This window comes from Chlorocebus sabaeus, chromosome X (genome assembly GCF_047675955.1).
Source record: "Chlorocebus sabaeus isolate Y175 chromosome X, mChlSab1.0.hap1, whole genome shotgun sequence".
NCBI classification, from domain to species: Eukaryota; Metazoa; Chordata; class Mammalia; order Primates; family Cercopithecidae; genus Chlorocebus; species Chlorocebus sabaeus.
The window spans coordinates 71,748,137-71,772,720 of record NC_132933.1 but is presented as its reverse complement, the minus strand read 5'-3'; the positions used below and the strand labels follow the sequence as shown (position 1 = coordinate 71,772,720).

The following is a 24,584-nucleotide window of genomic DNA, read 5'->3' as shown; positions in this document are numbered from 1 at the left end:
GAGTAGAAGAGGTAATAGCAGTTATTCATATTTCATTCCCATTGTCACAGGAAGAAGTTTAGCATTTCACCACCAAGTACAGTGTTTGCTTTAGCTTTTTATATACATGTTTTAACAGATTAAAGAGGCTCCTTTTTATTTCTAGTTTGCTAATTTTTTAATCATGAAAGGAAGTTGAATTTATCACATTACTTTTTTTCATCTATTGAGATGATCATGTGATTTTTCTTCTTTCTTAAGTTAATGAGGCATATTACATTGATTGCTTTTCAAATGTTGAACCAACCATGAATTCTTAGTGTTGGGAAAGGCAGTCTTGTGCATGCAGTCTTTTGACCCCCACTTGGCCATTTAAAATAGGTGTTGGGACTAAAACATTTCCTTAGCAAGAGATAAGCAGCCTACAAACCCTGTTCCAGGCTGGAAATATTTTTCTGTTTCAGACTTGCTAAGCGTTCTTTTGTTTTACTAAGTGTATGCATCAATGGCTCTCAGGGATGTCCTAGCTTTCTGTCTTTCAGACTGGGTTGGGGTGGGTGTAGATAAGGGTCCTTCTTCTAAGGCACAAGAAGGGTATACTTATCCAATTGTTTTGTGTTTGTTGCTAGGGGGTACTGGCTGGCCATGGGGGGTACCAACACACACCATTGAAGCTGATTTTGCTCTGTCTTTTTTCTATGTAAGTAAAGTGTTGTTTTATCCAGGGCTTGACTGCATTATGTTCTTTGTGACTCTGATAAAGCAATGCAATGGGCATATGCTATTAGAGTCAATTCCAGGGATTAGTAAGTGATGCCCAATGTTCTGCTTAACAGTTAGAATAATCCAACTTGGTCATAAAGTACTATCCTTTTTATATGCTACTGGATTTGGTTTGATACTACTTAGTTTAGCACCTTTGCTTCTATTTTTCAAGAGATGAGATAGGCCTGTGAATTTCTTTTATTGAAATGTACTCATCAAGCTTTGGAATGAACAATAAGCTGCCCTTGAAATGATTGAGAAATATCTTTTTAAATCTATTATATTGAAGAATATGGGTAAAATTGGCATTATTTATTCCTTAAATGTTTGGTAAATTTTGCCAATGAAACAATCTGGGCCTATAGTTTACTTTGTGGGAAGTTTTTAAATTTTAAAATTTAAATTTTAAAATTTTCTTATGTTTTTTAGTTCTGTACATATTTTAAACTCACAAGACACATTATTATTGTTTCACACATTGCTCATTCAGATTTACTCAGATATTTGACATTTGTGTCGTTCTTCACTTCTTGCTGTATCTCTTGGCTATAATCTTTTATTTTACCTGAAATACATCCTTTAGCATTTCAATTAGTGTGAAACTTCTAGTGAATAATTCTCTTTTGTTTATCTGAAAGTGTCTTTATTTCACACTAGTTTGTAAGGGATATTTTTGTTGGCTTTAGATTTCTATGCTGACAGTTATTATTTTAGCACAGTTATATTCTATGCTGACAGTTATATTCTTTTAGAACATTGAAGCCCTGTTTCCATTGTCTTCTGCCTCTCATTTGTTCTGACATACAGTCAGTAATAATTTTTTTTTTGCTGCTCCTTTTATGGTAATATGTCTTTTTAATTTTTGTGTGCTTTTCTAGTCTTTAGTTTTCAGTCACATCCATTTTTTTAGGTAAGATTATTTTCAATTGAGTGCTAGACCTTGTGATGAAAATGTGGTACTAATAATGAAGCTCCAGATGATGCTATCTTTTTTCAAAGACATATAACTGTTGCTTTTTGAGCCTATCCAAGTCACCTTAAAGGTTCCTTTGGAGTCCATTCAATTGTTTGTTTTTTTCTTGTTCCTGGATTATAGCTGTTTGGAGAAGTGATGGTATGTGACTTCCGAGATAAGGTCATAAAAGATGATCTACTTTCTGCCTTGTTCATTGGACTGTAAGCTGCAGTATGAGAACATCAACTCTCCGAAGCTGCCATGCCATGAGAAAGTCATGTGGTGAGGCCATATGCAGGCACTCTAGTCAGCATTTACTACTGAGCTTAATGTTTGACTCATCTCAACACAGGCACCAGACACACAGATAAAGAAACCTCCAAATGGTTTTAGCCTGCAGCCATCAAGTGACTTCAAGGCTTTCCAGCTGAGGTCCTAATTACAGTAGAGAAGAGACAAATAGTCACCTCTGTGCCCTGATTGAATTCTTGACCTGCAGAATCTGTGAGTATAATAAGATGGTTGCTTCATGTCACTAAGTCTTGGGGTTGTTACACAACAATGGTGAAAGGAATGAGTGTTTTGGAGGTGTCAAAGGAAATAATGAAATGAAAATGAATAAAAAGTATAAGATTGGAAGGAAAAAATAGAGCTGCAATTTTTTATCGTTGATATAATTGTGTAAATAGAAAATGTAAAAGAATATACAGATTATACTATTCATATTCACACATGAGTTTAGAAAATTACTTCATACAAGGTCAACATACTATAATCAATTGTATTTCTATATAGCAGTTATAAACATTCTACCTTTTTAAAAGGAAATATAAAGGGCAATGAATAGTCAGGACACTTCACGAAGAAGACCAAAGTAGAAGAACTTGCCATGTTACATTTCAAGATATTTAAATTTCTAGTAATTAATATAGTGTGTTAATGGCACAAAGGTAGACAAATAGACAAATGAAACAGCATACAGACACCAGAAACAGACTCATGAATGTATAATCATTAGATCTTTGACAAAGGTGGTATTGCAAAACAGTGGGAAAAGGGTGTAGTTTCAACTATTGGTGCTAGAATAATTGGATATCTATTTGAAAAAAAAAAATTAAACGGCATATATCTCAAACCTTACACACAAATCAATTCCAGGTGGATTGTAGATCTAAATGGAAAAAAACACCACAATAAAGCTTTTGTAAATAAATGTAAGATAACGTCTTCATGTTCTCAGGGTCTGGAAAGATTTCTTAAAAAAACTCACAGAAAAGCGTTAACCATAAAGAAAAATATTTTACATATGACTAATTAAAAATCTTTAAAAAAAGCTAGCCTAAGGATAAAAGTTACTTGCAACACATAAGGGACAAAAGGCTCCTATTAGGAATAGAGACAAAGACAAAAAAAAATAGAAAAATGGAAAAATTCTTAACAGATATTCCACAAAAAAAATATATCAATGGCAATAAATATATGAAAAGATGCACAACTTCTTAGTAATCAGGGAAATGTAAATTAAAACCACAATGAAAGACTATTCCTCGGAAAATAAAAGGGCTAAAAGAGAAACACAGTGTCCAGAAAGAGGACCCTATGCTAATTTATACAATGCTAGTCATACTATACTTGAATTATGACATTCAATTCTGGGACGACCTTTTGTAGAAAAGAGAAACGGACAAACTGAAACATATTTAGAGACATCTCTAGAGATCACAACATATGAAAAATGGTTAGAGAAACAGGAAATATTAAGTTGGAGAAGAGAAGGCTTCATACTACAAGGATAAAGATGAGTTTATGATGGGTAATTATTAGAATTAAAGAAATATGAAAGGAAACAGATCTCAGCTTAATCTCAGAAAATAACTTTCTAATGTTTTAAGCTGACTAAAAGCAGAATGGAAATGCCTCTGGAATTTTCAGCTCACTGTAACTGGAGGTGTTCATAAGTAATTTCTGGACAACCGCCCTATGGAGTTATTACTGGTAGGATGTTGGGGGGAAGATAGAGAGCATATTAGGGTTTTCTAGAGGGACAGAACTAATAGGATAGGTGTATATATAAAGGGGAATTTATTAAGAAGTATTGACTCACACGATCACAAGGTGAAGTCCCACATTAGGCCGGCTGCAAACTGAGGAGCAAGAAAGCCAGTCCAAGTCCCAAAACCTCAAAAATAGGGAAGCCGACAGTGCAGCCTTCAGTCTGTGGTTGAAGGTCCAAGAGTCCCAAAGCTGAAGAACTTGGATTCCGATGTTCACGGGCAGGAAGCATCTAGTAAGGGAGAAAGATGTGGGCTGGGAGTCTAAGCCAGTCTAGTCCTTCCACGTTCCTTTGCCTGCTTTTATCCTAGCAGTGCTGGAAGCTGATTAGATGGTACCCACCCAGACTGAGGGTGGGTCAGCATCTCCCAGTCCACTGACTCACATGTTAATCTCCTTTGGCAACACCCTCACAGACACACCCAGGAACAATACTTTGCATCCTCAATCCAATCAAGTTGACACTCAAAATTAACCATCACAGAGGGTTAGACTGACTTCTGAGGTTTTAAGGGGTTTAAAATTCCACCCTATCCTATCTTGTCTCTTTCTAATGATAACCACATTTACTGGCTTCTCCTCTGGAGTCAGTGATACCTAAGGGAAGAGTGGGGCAGTAACCCTTACTCAAACTATCAAAAGGTTTTGGAAATAGCTGTTGCTCTTGAGTAGAGCCTTATTGTTCCTTGAGACCATTTACTGTTACTGCTCAGGAACAACGAATGAAATGACATTCTATCCCCCAGCTGGAATTCTGTAAAGAGCTAATAAAAGTTACATCTCTAAGTCTGGCTTTTCAAAGCCGTGCACATTTATTTTCTATAGGTGAGTGGCGCCCTCTAGTGACTCTAATTATGAACGTACCATCTGGGGTGAGATCAGACCTCTAAACACAATACTTCCAGGCCTCCCTCTGGTAAGGAGTAAAAGTTGCTTCCTGCTGATGCCCATCACTACATAGCAGGTGACTGAGACAGCCTAAGAATTCTTAAGCATAACACTCTGTTACTTAACCTACCCTATCTCCTCTGCCTATACTCCCCTTCTGCTGGTACTTGAGGAGAACAACAGTATATCTTCCAATGTGTGGTAATTTTGTATGTGATTTACATATTTATATGTTAATGTGTTGTGTGTTAATAGAGAAAAAATGTTAAATTACTGATCTCCCATCTGCCAGAACAGGCAGGAAGGTGGGCACCAGGGCATCATTGAGTGATGTTGGTGGTTCTTCCAAAAATCAAGGCTCTTTGAAGACCACCAAGAGTCCAGGCATTCTTATTTTGGAAACACGAAGATTTGGTTATGCTTTGTGTCCCCATCCAAATTTCATCTTGAATTGTAATCCCCATAATCCCCACACGTCTAGGGAGAGACCAGGTGGGAGATGACTGAATCATGGGGGTGGTTTCCCCCATGCTGGTCTAGTGATAGTGAAAGAGTTCTCATGAGATTTCATGGTTTTTTTTTTTTTTTTTTTTTTTTTTTTGAGTCTACCTGTGTCCCCAGGATGGAGTTCAGTGGCGCGCTCTCCGCTCACTGCAACCTCTGCCTCCCGGTTTCAAGCAATTCTCCCACCTCAGCTTTCTGGGTAGCTGGGATTACAGGCGGCCACCACCACGCCGGGCTAATTTTTGTATTGTTAGTAGAGACGGGGTTTCACCTTGTTGGCCAAGATGGTCTCCATCTCCTGACCTCATGATCTGCCCATCTCAGCCTGCCAAAGTGCTGGGATTACCGGCATGAGCCACCATGCCCGGCTGATCTCATGGTTTTATAAGGAGCTCTTCTCCCCTTGCTCCTCCCTCTTCTCTCTCCTGCTGCCATGTGAGAAGGTCCAAGCTTGCTTCCCCTTTGCCTTCCACCATGATTGTAAGTTTCCTGAGGCCTCCCCAGCTATGCAGAACTGTGAGTCAATTAGACCTCTTTCCTTTATAAATTACCCAGTCTTTGGTATTTCTTTATGGCAGTGTGAAAACAGACTAATACACACCACTTCACAGTGTATCAAACATAAAAATGCAAATGTACCTATAATCCTTCTTAAATATAAATATTAAGCAAACATATTCTAAGATTTGTATAACTTTGTTTTAAAATTTAAAAACTGTCAGCCACAAACAATTCATTAAAATATGCTTGACAGTGATTTCTCTGCAGAAACAGGAATTCTGCTTATGTGAGATAAAAATGTAAACTCCAAATTGTTTTCAAATGAAATGAAATTTTTACAAATAGTAAACTTAATATTCAATGAAGTTGACATGATAATGTTTTTCAGATAGTTCATTAAACATTTCTACATTGTAATTTTGTAGTGTTTTGTAGGTAAATAATATTTTAACTTTTTCAAAAGTTTAAAAGTAGGCAAAATTTCTGCTTCTGGAAATGGTGGGGACTAGGTGATCTGGAACAACTCTCTTGATAAAGGGAATTTAAAATGTTGGAAGGTATTTTATAATACATGAAAAATATCAAAGACCTCAAGAGGAAAGTGAGGAATTATCAGGGCAAGAAAAGAGGGTGAATTACAACTCCAAAGAGCTCAGTGATGATAAAGAGTGCTTCTGCTGAGGGGGCATTTGCTGATCAAGAAAATTCAACTACTTTTGGTGTGGCGAATGAAAATTACTCACCTGGAGACTCTTAGCTCTGAGTGACGGGTGAGAGCATAGCAGTGTCCACTTGAGAAGGGAAAGGGAGGTCGTACTATGATAGTATAAGACAAATTATGTTCATTTTGCAAAATAAAAAAAAAAAAAAAACAACAGAAGAAAGAGTCTCCTGTTGAATGGGCCAAAAAGTGCAATAACAGAAGCCCTGATGTTGGCAATGAGGAGGGTGACTAGATCATGCTGACTTACTTTTGCCTGATTATTTGTATAAAGATTTTGAGTTGTGTCTAGAAAAGGCAAGAGTTGGATAAGTGGAGAGGGCAGAAAAGGTTATGAGAATGTGGGGAGAAGGCGAAGAAAGAAACAGGAAGAGCAAAGGCATGAGAGTGACCATAAGCATGATGATTGCAGCGGGTAGCCAACAATGATTGCATACATAGGGAAGTTAGTTTGAGAGAGCAATAAGTAAGATTGTATGAATAGTGTGGGCCTAGATTATGGTGAAAACTGTTTAGCAACATAATTTAGGTTTAGTTTGATGGTTAATGGAGAGCTAATTTAAGTATTTCTGCCTACATCGTCTTCAGTGATATAAGAAAGTGGTGTTTTAGGATGAAAAATTAGCTAACTTTTTCTTTAGTACTTTCCTTCTTCCTGGCAGTGAGTTAACAGTAATAGGTAAGAAGGTGGCCTCTGGAGGCTAGCAGCATCCTGATACCAAAGCCTGACAGAGACACAACAACAACAAAAAGATAATTTTAGGTCAATATCTCCGATGATACTGGCAAACCTAATCCAGTGGCACATCAAAAAGCTTATCCACCATAATCAAGTTGGCTTCATCCCTGAGATGCAGGGCTGGTTCAACATATGCAAATCAATTAATGTAATCCATCACATAAACAGAACCAATGACAAAAACCACACGATTATCTGAATAGATGCAGAAAAGGCCTTTGACAAAATTTAACAGCCCCTCATGCTAAAAACTCTCAATAAACTAGGTATTGATGGAACATATCTCAAAATAATGAGAGCTATTTATGACAAACCCACAGGCAATATCATACTAAATGGGCAATAACTGGGAGGATTCCCTTGAAAACCGGCACAAGACAAGGATGCCCTCTCTCACCACTCCTATTCAACATACTGTTGGAAGTTCTGGCAAGGGAAATCAGGCAAGAGAAAGAAATAAAGGGTATTCAATTAGGAAAAGAGGAAGTCAAATGGTCCCTGTTTGCAGATGACATGATTGTTTACTTAGAAAACCCCATTGTCTCAGCCCAAAATCTCCTTAAGCTGATAAGCAACTTTAGCAAAGTCTCAGGGTATAAAATCAATGTGTGAAAATCGCAAGCATTTCTATACACCAATAACAGACAGAGAACCAAATCATGAGTGAACTCCCATTCACAATTACTACAAAGAGAATAAAATACCTAGGAATCCAACTTACAAGGGATATGAAGGGCCTCTTCAAGGAGAGCTACAAACCACTGCTCAATGAAATAAAAGAGGACACAAACAAATGGAAGAACATTCCATGCTCATGGATAGGAAGAATCAATATCGTGAAAATGGCCATATTGCCCAAAGTAATTTATAGATTCAATGCTATCCCCACCAAGCTACCATTTACTTTCTTCACAGAATTGGAAAAAACCACTTTAAAGTTATATGGAACCAAAAAAAGAGCCTGCATTGCCAAGACAATCCTAAGCCAAAAGAACAAAGCTGGAGGCATCATGCTACCTGACTTCAAGCTATACTACACAGCTACAGTGACCAAAACAGCATGGTACTGGTACCAAAGCAGAGATACAGAGCAATGGAACAGAACAGAGCCCTCAGAAATAATACCACACATCTACAACCATCTGATCTTTGACAAACCTGACAAAAACAAGCAATGGGGAAAGGACTCCCTACTTAATAAATGGTGCTGGAAAAACTGACTAGCAATATGTAGAAAGCTGAAACTGGATCCCTTCCTTACACCATATACAAAAATTGACTCAAGATGGATTAAAGATTTAAATGAAAGACCTAACGCCATAAAAACCCTAGAAGAAGACCTAGGCAATACCATTCAGGACACAGGCATGGGCAAAGATTTCATGACTAAAACACCAGAAGCAATGGCAACAGAAGCCAAAATAGACAAATGAGATCTAATTAAACTAAAGAACTTCTGCACAACAAAAGAAACTATCATCAGAGTGAACAAGCAACCTACAGAATGGGAGAAAATTTTTGCAATCTACCCATCTGACAAATGGCTAATATCCAGAGTCTACAAAGAACTTAAACAAATTTACAAGGAAAAAAAAAAAAAAAAAACCATCAAAAAGTGGGCAAAGGATATGAATAGACACTTCTCAAAAGAAGACATTTATGCAGCCAAAAGACACAAGAAAAAATGCTCATCATCACTGGTCATGAGAGAAATGCAAATCAAAACCACAATGAGATACCATCTCATGCTAGTTAGAATGGCAATCATTAAAAAGTCAGGAAACAACAGATGCCGGAGAGGGTTTGGAGAAATAGGAATGCTTTCACACTGTTGGTGGGAGTGTAAATTAGTTCAACCATTGTGGAAGACAGTGTGGCAATCCCTCAATGATCTAGAACTAGAAATATCATTTGACCCAGCAATCCCATTACTGGGCATATACCCAAAGGATTATAAATCTTTCTACAATAAAGACAAATGCACATGTATGTTTATTATAGCACTATTCACAATAGCAAGACTTGGAACCAACTCAAATATCCCAGTGATAGACTGGATTAAGAAAAGGTGGCACATATACACCATGGAATACTATGCAGCCATAAAAAAGGATGAGTTCATGTCCTTTGCAGTGACATGGATGAAGCTGGAAACCATCATTCTAAGCAAACTATCACAAGGACAGAAAACCAAACACTGCACGTTCTCACTCATAGGTGGGAGTTGAACAATGAGAACCCATGGACATAGGACAGGGAACATCACATGCTGGGGCCAGTCACGGGGTGAGGAGCTGGGGTAGTGACAGCATTAGGGGAAATATCTAATGTAAATGAGGAGTTGATGAGTGCAGAAAACCAATATGGCACATGTATACCTATGTAACATACCTGCACGTTGTGCACATGTACCCTATAATTTAAAGTATAATTAAAACAATATTAATAATAAGAAGGTGGCCTCTGGAGTTGGTTGGACCTGATTCTAGTCCTGACTCTGGAATTTATTAACTATATGATTTTAGGAAAATTATTTTTCTGAGTTTCAGTTTCTTCATCTGTAAAATTAATGTAATAGCACCCACCTCTTGAGGTTGTTTTAAAGACAACATGTAAAGAGATCAATTTGGAATTAGTATTTAAGACAGATTGGAGAAGCAAAAACGTGTGGGTAGGGAACAGTTACAAATCTATTGTAATTACTGAGCCTAGACAAAGATAGCAAACCATAGACTGGAGACAGTGGAAAAACAGCAAAGGTAAAGAAGTAGGACAAGCGACTCACTCCATTCTCATTCATCTTGCAAATTCCTTTTTTTCTGTTCATTTAACATGATCTGGGAACCTAAAACTACACTTTGAAGTATATAGTCTGTCTCTGGACATTATTAACTGTTTGCTCATTTCCTTAGAGCTACAAATAACCATCTACTCTCTCTCTTCACCATTTCAACATCTGCAATATGTTCTCCCCAATACCTTACTTCAGTCAGTTAAAAAGCAAAACAAAACTAAAATTATCCATCATTTTACACAATATTTTCAATTTTTTCTTTGTAATTTTTTCCTTCATTCTTACACTTGCCAATCAGGCCTCCTGCAAATTCCCACGGAAGCAGGGTTCCCTAATTAACACAAAATTCAAAAAGAAAACCAATCCTGCCATTTCTGGGCTTAAGGAAACCTGAAACTTTCCTTCAAAACTCTGCTTTTCCTTCAAAGCTCAGTACTTCAGTGCCTAATTCCTACAACGAGCTAAGATCAGAAAAATCACTACATAATAGGAATCTCAAAATGCGCAAGGCTTTGAGAACATGGGTTTTCAACATACAGCTTGCTCTTTCAGGATCTGTCTTCTTATTTGCATACATTTCTGAGCAGGAAGTTATGCGCAGCACTTTTAGTCTCCGCGTGAAAAGGTCTTTCATGCTAATCTAATTCAATTCAGTTCTCCTTTTTCTTTCTTCTTCTCCTCTCTCTCTTCTCAGGGAAGGAATCGTCAAAAATCAATGTTTCAACAGATCTCGCGGTGCTATTCGAGATTCCCTATTAAAAAAAAAAAATAGAATTGATGCAAACAGCCTGTTCCTTCCGGGGTTTTGGGCTGGAACTGCAGCGCTTAGAGAGCCCGGTGGAAGCTGCTAAAGGCGGAGGCGGGGCTCTGGCGAGTTCCCCTTCCACCTTCCCCCACCCTTCTCTGCCAACCGCTGTTTCAGCCCCTAGCTGGATTCCAGCCATTGCTGCAGCTGCTCCACAGCCCTTTTCAGGACCCAAACAACCGCAGCCGCTGTTCCCAGGATGGTGATCCGTGTATATATTGCATCTTCTTCTGGCTCTACGGCGGTAAGGAGAGTGGGGAGTCCACCTTTGTTGTTTTCCTACATACCAGTCCTCTGCTGCCCCAGAACCATTAAAATGCAGAAGTTCCTCTGGCAGCTTCTCCTTCGGAAGACTCATGCATCCCCCACCCCACCCCTCTTCTTCCCTTTTTTCCCTTTGTTGCATCGATTTCATTTTTTTTTCCCCCATAGAGTTCAGCTTTGTTTGCTTCGTGACATTGGGGGGCACATTTCTCCTTTGAAGGAAAACGAAAGCTACCAAGTTTTGGGAGGTGAGAGTTGGTGCTATACGGTCTTTAGGGTTACGTGAAGTCAAGTAAAATCGCACACTGGTGAGTTTCAAGAGTGAGACATTTGATGAATACGCCCTAAGTACTGAGGCAAGGAGGAGTGCACTTCGGTAAAGGATGGGGGTACACGTGCTGTAACTGGTGGGGTTTGAGTGGAGGCCCACTGAGGCATTGTGATTATTCTGGGTGAGTGAGACCCTGGTAATAGAGTTATTTTGAGAGTGTGTAGAAGAGAGAGTGGTTAACTTGAGCTTAAAGGCCTGTTAGAACTAGACAAACTGGGAGGGGAAGTTGGGAACAATGACGTAAATTTTTTTTTACTTAATGTAACAAGAGATTCAGTCTCCCCCCCCCCCATATTGTCCCTTATTTTGACTTTTTCTATTTTTTCAAAATATTTTACTTTTAAAGTTCCCTCACTGCTTCAAATATATTGAGAACTCAGTTGCTTCTTGTGTAGTGGCAGGCTGAGTGGCTGCTGCTTCAAATGGTAGGATTTTCTCCTTCATGGATTCACTTACTCTTAATTTAGAATAACAAATTTTCAGCAGCTGTCGGGAGAATATGATAAACTGGGGTGCAAGGATGAGTGCATATTCATGATAAATGAAAGTACTTCTGCCGGGCGCGGTGGCTCAAGCCTGTAATCCCAGCACTTTGGGAGGCCGAGACGGGTGGATCACGAGGTCAGGAGATCAAGACCATCCTGGCTAATATGGTGAAACCCCGTCTCTACTAAAAAATACAAAAAACTAGCCGGGCGAGGTGGCGGCGCCTGTGGTCCCAGCTACTCGGGAGGCTGAGGCAGGAGAATGGCGTGAACCCGGGAGGCGGAGCTTGCAGTGAGCTGAGATCCGGCCACTGCACTCCAGCCTGGGCAACAAAACGAGACTCCGTCTCAAAAAAAAAAAAAAAAGAAAGTACTTCTGCTTTTCACAACTCAAGAGAAAGGCAGACAGTGGCGAGAACAAATGTGTGGGCTCAGGGTGTAGAATATAGGAACCCCTTCCTTCTTCTTGAGCTGCAGAGCAGAGCTAATCCAGGTTGTGTGTTTTTATTTTTTGGCTTGTTTATTTACACCTGAGAGGATGTGGAATAGAACTAGAGGTTATGTTAAATCACAAGAACCTTGATATTTGAACTTTGTCTTCTCTGTCCACCGTGTGTGGATGTGTTTATGCAATTTTGAAATATCAGAAAATTTAAACTGACATTTTTTGAACAAGTTTAGGTTGAAAAAAAGAACAACTTTTATATTGCCTTTGGACTTCATTTTATGAGCCTCTTACTTTATTATTTTCCATACATATTGTCTAATACTTCAAAGTAAAATTTGAGTTGCTCAGAGTCTCAACTCAATCCAATAATTGTAAAGTCCAGCTTAATGCCTTTATTTAAACCCCTAATGAGACTGAACAGATCAGGCAGTTAGTTTTGCTTTGGGAGTCATACAGTTTCAATACTGTTATTTATCCTTTGCTTTCTCCTTCCTCTACCCCTCCTTCAAAAGTAGATTCAAGAAGAAACTGCTTTCAGAATTTCTATTCAAGTAAGAATAACTGCACCTCTCTTTGTTAAGTCTTAAGTTTCCAAGAGGCTTAGAAATGGCTGCTGTCTTCTATTATTTCCTTTATTGGATTCCATTTTTTTTTTTTTTTTTTTTTAGATTTCAACTTTTATTTTAGATTCCAAGGGTACATGTGCAGGTTTGATACATGGGTATACTGTGCAGGGTTTGGGGTACCATTGAACTTCTCACCCTGGTAGTGAGTGTAGTACCCAATAGGTAATTTTACAACCTTTGCCTTCCTCCCTCCCTCCTCTGTAGTCTCCAGTGTCTATTGTTCCCATCTTTGTTGGACTCTATTGTTGAAGACCATGCAAATGGCAGATGTTTGTGGTATTTGTATTTTATTTCAGTTTTTTAATCATGGGTAATTAGAAATTTATCTACTGTAGTAATTACAGTTCATATGAACCTGTTATCAAAATTCTACTTCATAATACCAAAATAAATCCTTGCTTTATTATAATATTACAACACTTTTAAATAATACTAAAACAGTGTAAAGTGAGTACTTCTTTGTAACATGAATGGAGTGGTGATTATTTACTTCAGAAAGGCACTTTTCAGTTTGCTGTACCAAAGTTTTCCTTTAAGATTGATGCCCTATTTGTTTTAATACATAAGTTAGAAAGTTTTGAGCAAATATCCTGATGGAACCCTACAATTGCAGATAGTGAGATACTTCAATTTGAAGTGACTAACTTTAGTTGTCTGAAGAACAGTTAAAAGCTTCTTTGCTTTGGATTGGTAGTAGCAATTTATAAATAAATAATGACTGTTTCTTAATCTTCCTACTGATTGTTATTTAAAAAAAACAATAATAGATGTTATACTGGTTATACTGGGCCAAGTGGGGGATCTGGATCTGTGATAATTGGCAAGACAATGTTAACTTATTTTGTCTATATCCCAAGAGTCTTTGTACCTCATAGCCTTATTTAAAAAAAATGTTTTAAAAAAGTGGCCTAATAGTGAAGAGTAGCACTTGCTTCTTAAAGGTTTAGAAATGAAAACAAATATGTTGGTCTTTGCAATGGATTCCATTTTTAATTTTTATTGCTATATCATAATTGCACATATTTATGGGGAACATATGATATTTTGATACATGCACACAATGTGTGATGATCAAATTAGGGTAATTAGGATATCCATTACTGCAAACATTTATCATTTATTTGTGTTGGGAACATTCCAAATATTCAAGCTGTTTTTTTCTAGCTATACAGTAAATTATATTGGTAACTATAGTCACCCTATTGTGCAATTGAACAGTGGATCTTATTCCTTCTATCTAACTGTAGTTTTGTACTCATTAACCAACCTCTCTTCATCCCTCTTTCCCCCTACCCTTCTCAGCCTCTGGTAACCACCATTCTACTCAATATCTTCATGGGATCGACTTTTTTAGCTCCCACCTGGGTGAGAACGTGTGATATGTCTTTTGTCTTTCTGTGTTATGTCTTAGTTCACTTAAAATAATGTCCTCCAGGCTCATCCATGTTGTCACAAATAACAGAATGTCATTTTTTTATGGCTGAATAATATTTTATTTTGTGTGTGTATATGTATGTGTGTGTGTATATATAATATACATAATATATATATCACATTTCCTTTATTCGTTCATCCATTGATGGACACTTAGCCACATATCATAGTTATTTTGAATAGTTCTTTAATAAACATGGGAGTGCAGATATTTCTTTGATATACTGATATCCTGTCTTTTGGATATATACCCAAAAGTGAGATTGCTAAATCATGTGGTAGTTCTATTTTTGTTTTTTGAGGAACCTCTATGCTGTTTTCCATGGCAGCTCTAGATCATGTGGTAGTTCTATTTTTGCTTTTTTGAGAAATCTTTGTCTTGTTTTCCATAGCAGCTGTACTAATTTACATTCCCACCAAAAGTGTACTAGTATTCCGCTTTCTCAGTGCCCTTACCAGCATTTGTTATCTTTTTGGTAATAGCCATTTTAATTGGAGTGAGATGTTACTCATTATGGTTTTGATTTGCATTTCCCTGATGGTTAGTGATGCTGAACAGTTTTTCTTATACCTGTTTGCAATTTGTATGTCTTCTTTTGTGAAATGTTTATTGAAATCATTTGCCATTTTAAAAAATTGGATTATTTGTTTTTTTGTGGGTTTCTTTTTTGCTACTGACTCCCTTATATATTGCACATATTAATCTCTTGTCAGATGGATAGATTGAAAATATTTCCTCCCATTTCTAGGTTTCTCCTCACTTTATTGATTGTTTCCTTTGCTGTGCGGAAGCTTTTTAGCTTAATGTAGTTCCATTTGTCTATTTTTACTTTCATTGCCTGTTTTTCAGGTTTTACCCAAAAAATCTTTGCTCAGACCAAAGTAATGGACTTCTTGATGGTAACCATAATAATGATAGTCAGTAGAAACCCTTAAGTATGTCAGATACTATCTCATTAAAAAAAAAAAAATCCTTTGAATTAAGCACTATGATTATCTCTATTTTTCAGAGAAGGAAATACAGTATACAGGTTCAAAGAGTAAATAACTTTCTCAAGGTTACACAGTTAGTAAGCCATAGAGCTTGAATCCAAGCAAGATGTTTGAATCCAAAGAATATATACTTAACCACAAAGAAATGCATCCTCCCAGTGATTTATGGCAACTAGTAGGCATGAGGAGATAAATTTGAACATGAGGTAAGAGGTAGGGGAGGAAGTAAGTCCTGTAAGTGGAAGAAGAGTTGCCCGGGCATGTACATATAGGGGAATAGAGAAATGGGCAGCTAGTGTGTAGGAGGGATATTATGTCTAAAAGGGAATGTCAGTAAGAAGGGTAAGTGACTGTTCACCCAAGGCCAAGAAGATAGAGAAGACCTACACAGTTGGAAAGCCTAAACTGGTCTGGTATAGGTCAAGGTATAAAATTCAGGCCTTAATACTGTTTAGTTTAATGGGAACCATTTAACAAGAAGGCAGCTTCCAAGTTGTCTGTCTATATGAAGTGATTTCTGCCTGTTCAGAATTGTTTATGCATGTTTTAACTCACTGTGACACAGAGGTATATGCCACGTTTTGTTTCTTGAAATTGTAATGCTTTGTAAATTTACATTTAATGGAAAACAGGAATCCCAGAGCCTACATAACTTAATAGATTGCAATAACTATTTAAACAAAAATCAACATTGGCCTAGGATGAGAATTGCTAGAGTGATGATAGCTTGGAGAATTTTAACTGGTTTGGGAGTTTTTCCCCATACTTATTTCCCCACGACCCATAATGATCTCCATTTCATGGCATCTATGCATTCTATTTGTGCCTTGGTGTAGGAATTTTAAGATTGTGGGGAATAGATTTCTTAGGGTTTTAATTGTGAAGTAACTTTTAAAAATTGATATATTTTATATAACTGATAAAACAGAAGCTGGTTGTAGCTTGGATTGTCCATAAATTAAATATACATAATTTTCCTCTATGGTTGTACTCTGTACAATTTATAACAACAGATAAAACAACATTCTTGATTGTGTAATCATTAGTCACTAGTCACAGTATTTTCTTCATCTGGATAATATAGAAGAGCAAGACACAGTTCTTCATTATGTGATTCTCAAATAATTGTATTTTAGGTGCAGAATGTTTTGCTGCTCTTTCTCTGTATTTTTACATTAAACATTGATTTTGTGTATGCAAAGATTTTTGTCATATCTTCCAAAGTTTGTTTGAATGTTGTTTAAAGGTGTTCATAGAAAACGTTCACTTAGAAGACTAAAATTAGAAACTGTTCACCAAATGACTGAGACATGCTTTTTGGATGTGGTTAACAGTGGAAAATGGCAGCTTTCACATGGCAAATGCAGAGACTCAAGATCAGTGCCTTCAAATTGATGCTTAGTATTTGATGGCTGATTTCCTAAATTTCACAGAAACATTGGAAGAATTTGACCCAAAAAGAGGCTGATCAGTGATCAGTGATGGTGATTCTTGGGCATTTAGAAAGATGCTTAAATGTTGAATGGTTGTAGGGAAGAACATATTGTGAAAGTTTAGTAAAAGATTCATTATCTGGGCCGGGTGCGGCGGCTCACTCCTGTAATCCTAGCACTTTGGGAGGCCGATCCAGGTGGATCACGAGGTCAGGAGTTCAAGAGCAGCCTGTCCAACATAGTGAAACCCCATCTCTACTAAAAATACAAAAAAGAAGTAATAGTAATAATAATAGTCGGGCGTGGTGGCGGGCACCTGTAGTTCCAGTTACTTGGGAGACTGAGGCAGGAGAATGGCGTGAACCCGGAAGGCAGAGGTTGCAGTGAGCCGAGATCGTACCATTGCACTCCAACCTGGGTGACGGAGCAAGACGCTGTCTCAAAAAAAAAAAAAAAAATTCATTATTTGGTAGAAGAGAAAGATAAAATGGACTTATTTCTAGCACAAAGACTAGTTACTTTGTTGAGAAAGGGTTTTGATCAATAAACCCTCCACCAGGGTTAGCCTAGGGAAAAAATAAATAAAACCTCAAATATCAACCAGATTGAATATTCTCTGTAGCTAATCTTTAAAATCTTTTATGAAATATATATTATGCAATTAACCATGTATCATTTACAAAAACATTTCCTGCTTTAATGGAATTATCAAGGTTGAATTTTGTATTTCATTTCTTACTGATAAAAGTAAACAGATTAAGAGAGAAGCTGTTGGTTAACTATCTGACCATCTGTTTCCTTTCAGATCTACTTTGCAGCCCACTAGGAGGCCTTTTAAACCCAGTTTTTAATTACTTTCTTCAATCCAGACCAAGGCTAAACAAAAGTACATTTAGAGAGACGAGGCAGTTCATTTATGATGACTGTTTTGATTAATATGAAAGACAAAGCTGACTTTTTACACTTGGGCTGCAGAGAAGAATTTTAAGCAAGGGGATTTGTTTCTAGCCCAGGTCTTGCATGTTGGTTTATTAGTTTGTTTGAAGTCTTGCAGATTGCCAGAACATCAGGCAAAAAATTCAAATATAAGTTTAAAAATATCATAACAAATTCAAAGACTGTATATTTAAAGTATTCAATGACGCTAGGTTTTTTGTTGCTGTATTGCCCTTTCGTTAGCATAACTAATTTTTTTTTTTTTTTTTAAGACGGACTCTCACTCTGTCACCCAGGCTGTGGTGTGATGGCATGATCTTGGCTCACTGCAATCTCTGCCTCCCAGGCTCAAGGGATCTTCCTGCTTCAGCCTCTCAAGTAGCTGGGACCACAGACATGCGCCACCAGGCCCAGATAACTTTTGTATTTTTGGTAGAGATGGGTTTTCACCATGTTGCCCAGGCTGGTCACAAACTCTTGAGCTAAAGTGATCCACCCTCCTCAACCTTCCAAAGTGCTGGGATTACACGCGTGAGCCACTGAGCTCAGCCGCTAAGATTTGACTTTAGTAATAGTAAAGACAACACTTATTTATGCATTGAATATGTCAGGCAAGGTGCCCAGGGCTTTACCTACATTATTTTATTTAATTTATCTTTACAATAACATTTTAACATAGTAATAACTACTATTAGATTCATTTTATCTAATTGGAGGGGGTATCTCTAAGATCCAGAAACATAGGTACATTGGTCAAGACCAAAGAGCTAGAAATGGCAGGGCTGTGATTAGAACTCCGGTTGTTTGGACTTCAGAACCCACTCCTAAACACTGTGTTATTTACACATCCTCTGTATATAGTTATTGAATAGAAATTGTCAATACTACATAAAAATCCTGTTAATATGAGTTTTAAATACAATTGTCTTTTAAGAGGGGATGATGTCTAAGTAGCAAATGTGTCCTCATTCATAACCCATACTCGAGAGTGAGATGAGACTTGGCATTGGTGGGCAGGCTGGGGGTAGGGAGGATAGTAGCACCATGTTCTTTTACAATTTAGTTCTTTTTTTTTTTTTTTAAATCAAATGAATTAATCGAGGGCACACTTAAAAATAATATTTGTCTGTACTTTCTTATGCTGGCCTGTGTTACATACTGAATTTTTATGACTGATTCTCTTCCATGTTATGTGGTTATAGGCCAACATAATTAAAAGGTGGTTTCTATGATTCTGTAAATCTAAATTAACAGGAAGGCAGTACTGCTATTACTTGTAAACTCTGGTTTTAGACTCTAGTCTTTGATTTCTGTCCCTTTGGTTTAGTCCTTTTTGGAAATGAGACCTATCCTAGAGTTAGGGTCGAGCCAACCCTTTCTGCTTGGGGGATTTCAAAAAATGAGTCAAGACAAATAAAATTTCACCTTTCAAACACAAGAGAATATTCATCTTAGGTAACATTTACTACATGAGAAAATGTCTGTTTCACCATCACCTTTCAGCCAGTTGTTTCATTATAAGTGTAGCATATTTTTCTGTTAAAATTATGAGTAAATATATATTTAATAGTAGTTGTATGATATTAGAGACCGTTCTCTTCAGTATGTTATATCAAATTTGATTTAGAAGGAACACAAACATATACAAGTACTTAATTTATTAAACATATGATCAATCATCTTACTTTAATTTCTTATGCAAATTGTCAGCTTTAATGGATAATAATATTAAGAACTATAATTCATTGAGTCAGGCACACCGGTAAGAACTTTACATGTATTATTTCATTTTTCTGACAACTCAGTGAAGCCAGTACTCTTATTAGCTCTGTTTTTAAGATGAGAGGCTCAGAGACCTAGCAAGGTCACAGAGCTAGCAAAGCATCCCCCAGGTTTGTCTGATTCCAGGGCCCCTCATCTGAAGCCCTATGCTATTCTGCGTACTTGATGATATTCACTAATTACCCACTCTGAATGCAGCTCTGAAACTGATTTACAAGTCATTGTAATACTTCTTTTCTGATGAACTTGAAAAACCATGAAAAATACTTCTTAATTAATTGGTCTATAGCAACAGGTGGTCTATAGATACTAAGGATAATTCTGGTGGTCTGTTATCAAGTGGAGAACTTGAGTTTATCAGAGGAGAAAATCAAAGTTATAAGAGCTCAGCATATACTATTAGTTAGAATGCAGAACATGTACCTTAATCTCGATTTAAGAAAATCATTTTATTGCAATCTAATGAAAAGAAGATAAGATGAATTGCTTTTTCAAGGGATTTTAAAGCTTTTTTAGCTGCAAGGGTGAGATATGTTTTATTGGCTATTGCCTGTGTGATTTGAGTAGATCATAAAACTTTCTTTGCCTCTCATCATTCTCACAAACTGAATATGAGTAACTTAAAATGAAGAGTAGGCCAGGCGCGGTGGCTCACACCTGTAATCGCAGCACTTTGGGAGGCTGAGGCGGGCGAATCACGAGGTCAGGAGATCGAGACCATCCTGGGTAACACGGTGAAACCCCGTCTCTACTAAAAATACAAAAAATTGCTGGGCCGTGGTGATGGGCGCCTGTAGTCCCAGCTACTCGGGAGGCTGAGGCGGGAGAATGGCATGAACCCGGGGGTCGGAGCTTGCAGTGAGCCGAGATCTCGCCACTGCACTCCAGCCTGGGCGACAGAGAGACTCTGTCAAAAAAAAAAAGAAAAAAGAAAAGAAAAGAAGAGTATCATGAAAGAAAGCTTCTAGAAGTGTGTGATGGTTAATACTGAGTGTCAACTTGATTGAATTGAGGGATACAAAGTATTAATCCTGGGTAGTGTCTGTGCAGGTGTTGCCAAAAGAGATTAACATTTGAGTCAGTGGGTTGGGGAAGGCAAATCCACCCTAAATCTGATGGGCACAATCTAATCAGCTTCCAGCAAATATAAAGCAGGTAGAAAAACGTGAAAAAGAGAGACAGGCTTAGCTTCCCAGTCCATGTTTCTACCGTGTTGGATGCTTCCTGCCTTTGAACATTGGACTTCAAGTTCTTCAGTTTTGGGACTTGGACTGGCTCTCCTTGCTCCTCAGCTTACAGAAAGACTACTGTGGAACCTTGTGATCATGTAAGTTAATACTTAATAAACTCCCCATATGTATATATACATATATCCTACTACTTCTGTCCCTCTAAGAGAACTCTAATACAAAGTGTTATTGGAAATTCATTACTAAAAATGATGAAATCTGATCTCACACTTTCAGAAAAAACAATTGGTCATGTGATTCAGGTAAATAGTTTTAACTTCTCAGAAGATGCAGTAGTTGGGGTGACATATTTTCAGTGAATTTCTACTTAAAACTTAAGAGTAAAGGTAGGCCTGGCACAATGGCTCATGTCTGTAATCCCAGTACTTTGGGAGGTCCAAGGGGGACGATCATTGGAGGCTAGGCATTTGAGACCAGCTTGGGGAACAAAGCAAGACCCTGTGTCTACAAAAAATTTAAAAAAATAATAAAAAAAAGGAATAAAGATGTTAAATTTAAACTTTCTAAACAATGTTGAAGGGACAATCAGGGTTGGTGGTGGTGATGAGACAATTTGCCAGATAACAAGACAAACACCTGGTGAGTTTTAAAGTGAGCAAAATGGAAGTGTGACAAGATCCAAAGTAAGGAAAATTTTATGCTCAACTTTGAATTCATGCGAGATATATATATATATATATATATATATATATATATATATATATGAAAAGAGGATGTTGAAAGGCAAGTAAAAAATATTGTGAAAAAAATGTGACTAAACATTTACAGATTGCCCATCAGATCAGATTAGGATTTTTTATTAGATTTTTAAGTTAAAGTTGTAGAACGAGTTTTGTTAGTGTGTGTTTACATCCAATTAGAAATTGTGTGACTATGATTAGGCTCTGTATGGGGCGCTTAAGAGAGGAGTGCATGTCTCACTTGGGATTTAATCTGACTCTACCCCAGAGTTGAACTCGAGAAGTAAAGTACACATCCCAGGGGATCCTTATGCTGCCCAAATGTCAGGGACTGCTTGGGACAGGTCCCAGCAGACACACAGCATGTGTGTACTTTCCAAAGTCAGTCACTCTAGGTTTCATGAAAACCCAAAGCATCTAATACGATCTTGTCAAAATTATGTCTACCTGTCCAAGTGGATTTACTGTAAATCAATGTCTAATTACTTTTTGAAAATTATTCATTTACAGAGATTGAACTGATTTTTTTTTCATTTCCTAATGTGATTGAGTAGGAAAGTCTTATAATTGTACTTTTTGGTTAAAGTATAAAACTAGCGATACAGTGCATAAACATTATATTCTGAATATATGTGAAGAATGCCGCAAAAGGAGCTATTAGCACAAAAAATGAGATTCCATCTTGTGCGACAGCTCATATAAGAGAAGAGATTTTGGGGAAGAAAAAAAAATGAAATTTGAAACCTTGAATTGTCAAAACATGGATTTCTCCAAAAGCAATTATAAGAAAAAATAGTTGACTATCTCCCAATGACTAAGGTAATCATGACCGAATTCTACATCCACACCTCCACAAAGAACCACCACTTGATGTCATACAATTTCTTCAAATATTTGAAGTTGGAATGGTGGACATTAATTTGTGTATGTTTTAGTAAAAATATATAGAACTTTTTATTTCATATGATTAATGATGAGTCATTATTCTATGTAAAAGCATATGATAAAAAGATAGATGGCATGTTGCATATAATAGCATTATGCATTTTTCCTAAATATTTTCTTAAGCTTTAGCAATTGCCTCTTAGCAACTGCTTCAAGTCATATAAGGCAGATTTCTGAACCTAATGAACAGATTTTGTGGCATGGTCAATATTTTTACAGTTTATTTTTTTAACTTTCCTCCTCATTTATTAATGGACCCATCAAAAGTTAAAAATACTTTGTAGAACTCTACTGTAGAATAGTAGTACTATTTCAAAATTCAACAAAGTGATAAGTAGCAACTTATCATCTACCCCTTTCACTTCTTATTACACAGAATATAATTATAAATTGGTAAGTTTCTAAATAAATATTTGTTCACATATGAGTGGATGGCCTGTTGAAATTCAAGTGTAAAACAGGCCACCCAAGTGGAGATTTGCAGTTGCTATTTGGAAACGTGTGACTAGAGTTTGGGAAAGATGGTGGATGGAGAGTAGACATGGGAGTCATTCATGTATAGGTGCTACTTCAAACCGTGGAAAAGAATGAGCTCACTAGGAGAAAGGAATTATAGCATGAGATGAGAAGAGAGCTCAAACCAAGGACAGGACTTTGCTGAATGTTCACATTTCAGAGGAGGTGAAAGAAACAGGAACAGCAGGAAACAGGTGGATTCATTAGGAAAGGTCAGAGTAGCATCTTGTAATAGAAACCATAGTAGAGAAGAATTTTCAAGGAGAATGAGCATTGTTTGTTCGTTCCATACAGGAATTGTGAAAACTGATAAAAGGTCACTGAATTCAAAATAAGGAAATTATTAGTGACCTTGGAGAAAAGCAGTTTCAGTAGATTGGTGAAAACAACAGCCTGATTGGGAAAGGTTAAGAAATGGAACAAATAATGAGGAAGAGATGAGTATGTAGACTAACATTTGACTAGTTTGGTGAGAGGAAAGGAAAAAGAAGATTGCTGAAAATAGCTAAAATAAAAAGATATTATTCCAGAGTTACTAAAAAAGAAGAAAATTAAGTGAACTGGAATTTTTCCTAGAAAAATCCTGTTTGTCTGTTTTCCCAGCCTAGATTTATCAGATCATTGTTGATTCTTTAATTTCACCATAGAATCAACTTTAATCTACTTCAGTGTCTAGTGACTGGAATATTCAACAATTAATATTTGGAAATTGTGACAGAGAGAGAACATGAATATTTGTGATAGGAAAGAATGATAGCAAATAAATATTTTTATGTTGTTCTACCTGTGAATGCCCTACGAATAATTTTATCAGAGAAATGCATATTATTTCAAAAGCATTTAATTATCCTTGTAAAAAATAAGCAGCAAAGTCAAAATTTTCATAAAATGTATGAAGAACAGCTGGACAATTTTTATTACCACTATTTATTTGCTTAAATTTAGTAAAGATCAGTTTGATTCTTTAGAACATATTGCTTTTTTTCCCACCATGCCCAACCTGTTACCAACATTTTAATATTTAGATTTCATCATGAGTGATATAACTTTCCAAGTGTCACATTAAGACATATTTCAAAGAAACAACTAATTCACTCAGGTAGTTTTTAACTCATTATTACACTGAAGTTCACATTAGTTGTTAGTTTTTCTGCATTCTCTGGTTATGGAGCAGACTCCCAATTCCTCAGCTTACCAGTTTTGAGAGGAATTGTGTGAAAGAGTATATTCCAAGTCCCTATCCCCAAAACAAGGGAGAATAAAATAACATACTTAGGCTCAGTACATTAGTACTATTTCATTTGAAAATATCATAAATTTTAAAAAAGAAAGGCATGCACAAAAGAATATTTGTAACCAAGTATGTATTCTGAATAGGAAAGATTTATTGGAATCCCTATCACTTAGAGAAGCAGAACTACTATAGTAATATGGAATAATGGATTTATTTTCAGTTTTAGACCTGCACAGTTGTGGGAGCTTTGCAGTTGCCTTCACATCCGGTATGGAGCTAAAGTCATCATAGGTTAGCAGAGCTGGCAACTGGGAAGAAAAGCTGGATTTGAAGTAGAGCTGTGCAAGGGCAAACTAGAACCTGCAGGAGAAAATGAAACCCATAAAGATAAACTGGGACTTGTATTTGACTCATAATTCTCCATCCTCAATGACCCTGACTTGAACAGCCCGAAAGGGACTGGCACTCTTCCCTGCAAAGCCATTCGTGCACCTGGCCCAGAAACCAAAAGAGGAGATCTGTGG

The 24,584-nt window shown here is 37.0% G+C and overlaps 2 protein-coding genes across 5 annotated transcripts in view; one reads left to right on the top strand and one right to left on the bottom strand.

Moving 5' to 3' along the window:
* Window positions 1-10,543, bottom strand: part of HMGN5 (high mobility group nucleosome binding domain 5) — an 87,266-nt gene extending 76,723 nt beyond the window's left edge. For 3 of the 4 annotated variants that reach the window (XM_007992164.3, XM_073013551.1, XM_073013552.1), the window contains exon 1: window positions 10,436-10,536. The gene's annotated coding sequence lies outside the window, so the exon portion shown is untranslated. Of the gene's footprint in view, window positions 1-10,435 lie in introns of all 4 variants that reach the window. The other variant, XM_073013550.1, reaches the window with a different exon arrangement.
* Window positions 10,544-10,694: 151 nt separating this feature from the next.
* SH3BGRL (SH3 domain binding glutamate rich protein like) overlaps window positions 10,695-24,584 on the top strand; it is a 101,984-nt gene continuing 88,094 nt past the window's right edge. The window contains exon 1 of the mRNA XM_007992163.3: window positions 10,695-10,947. Coding sequence (XP_007990354.1) covers window positions 10,903-10,947 — 45 coding nt within the window. The 5' untranslated portion in view covers window positions 10,695-10,902. The remainder of the gene's footprint in view (window positions 10,948-24,584) is intronic.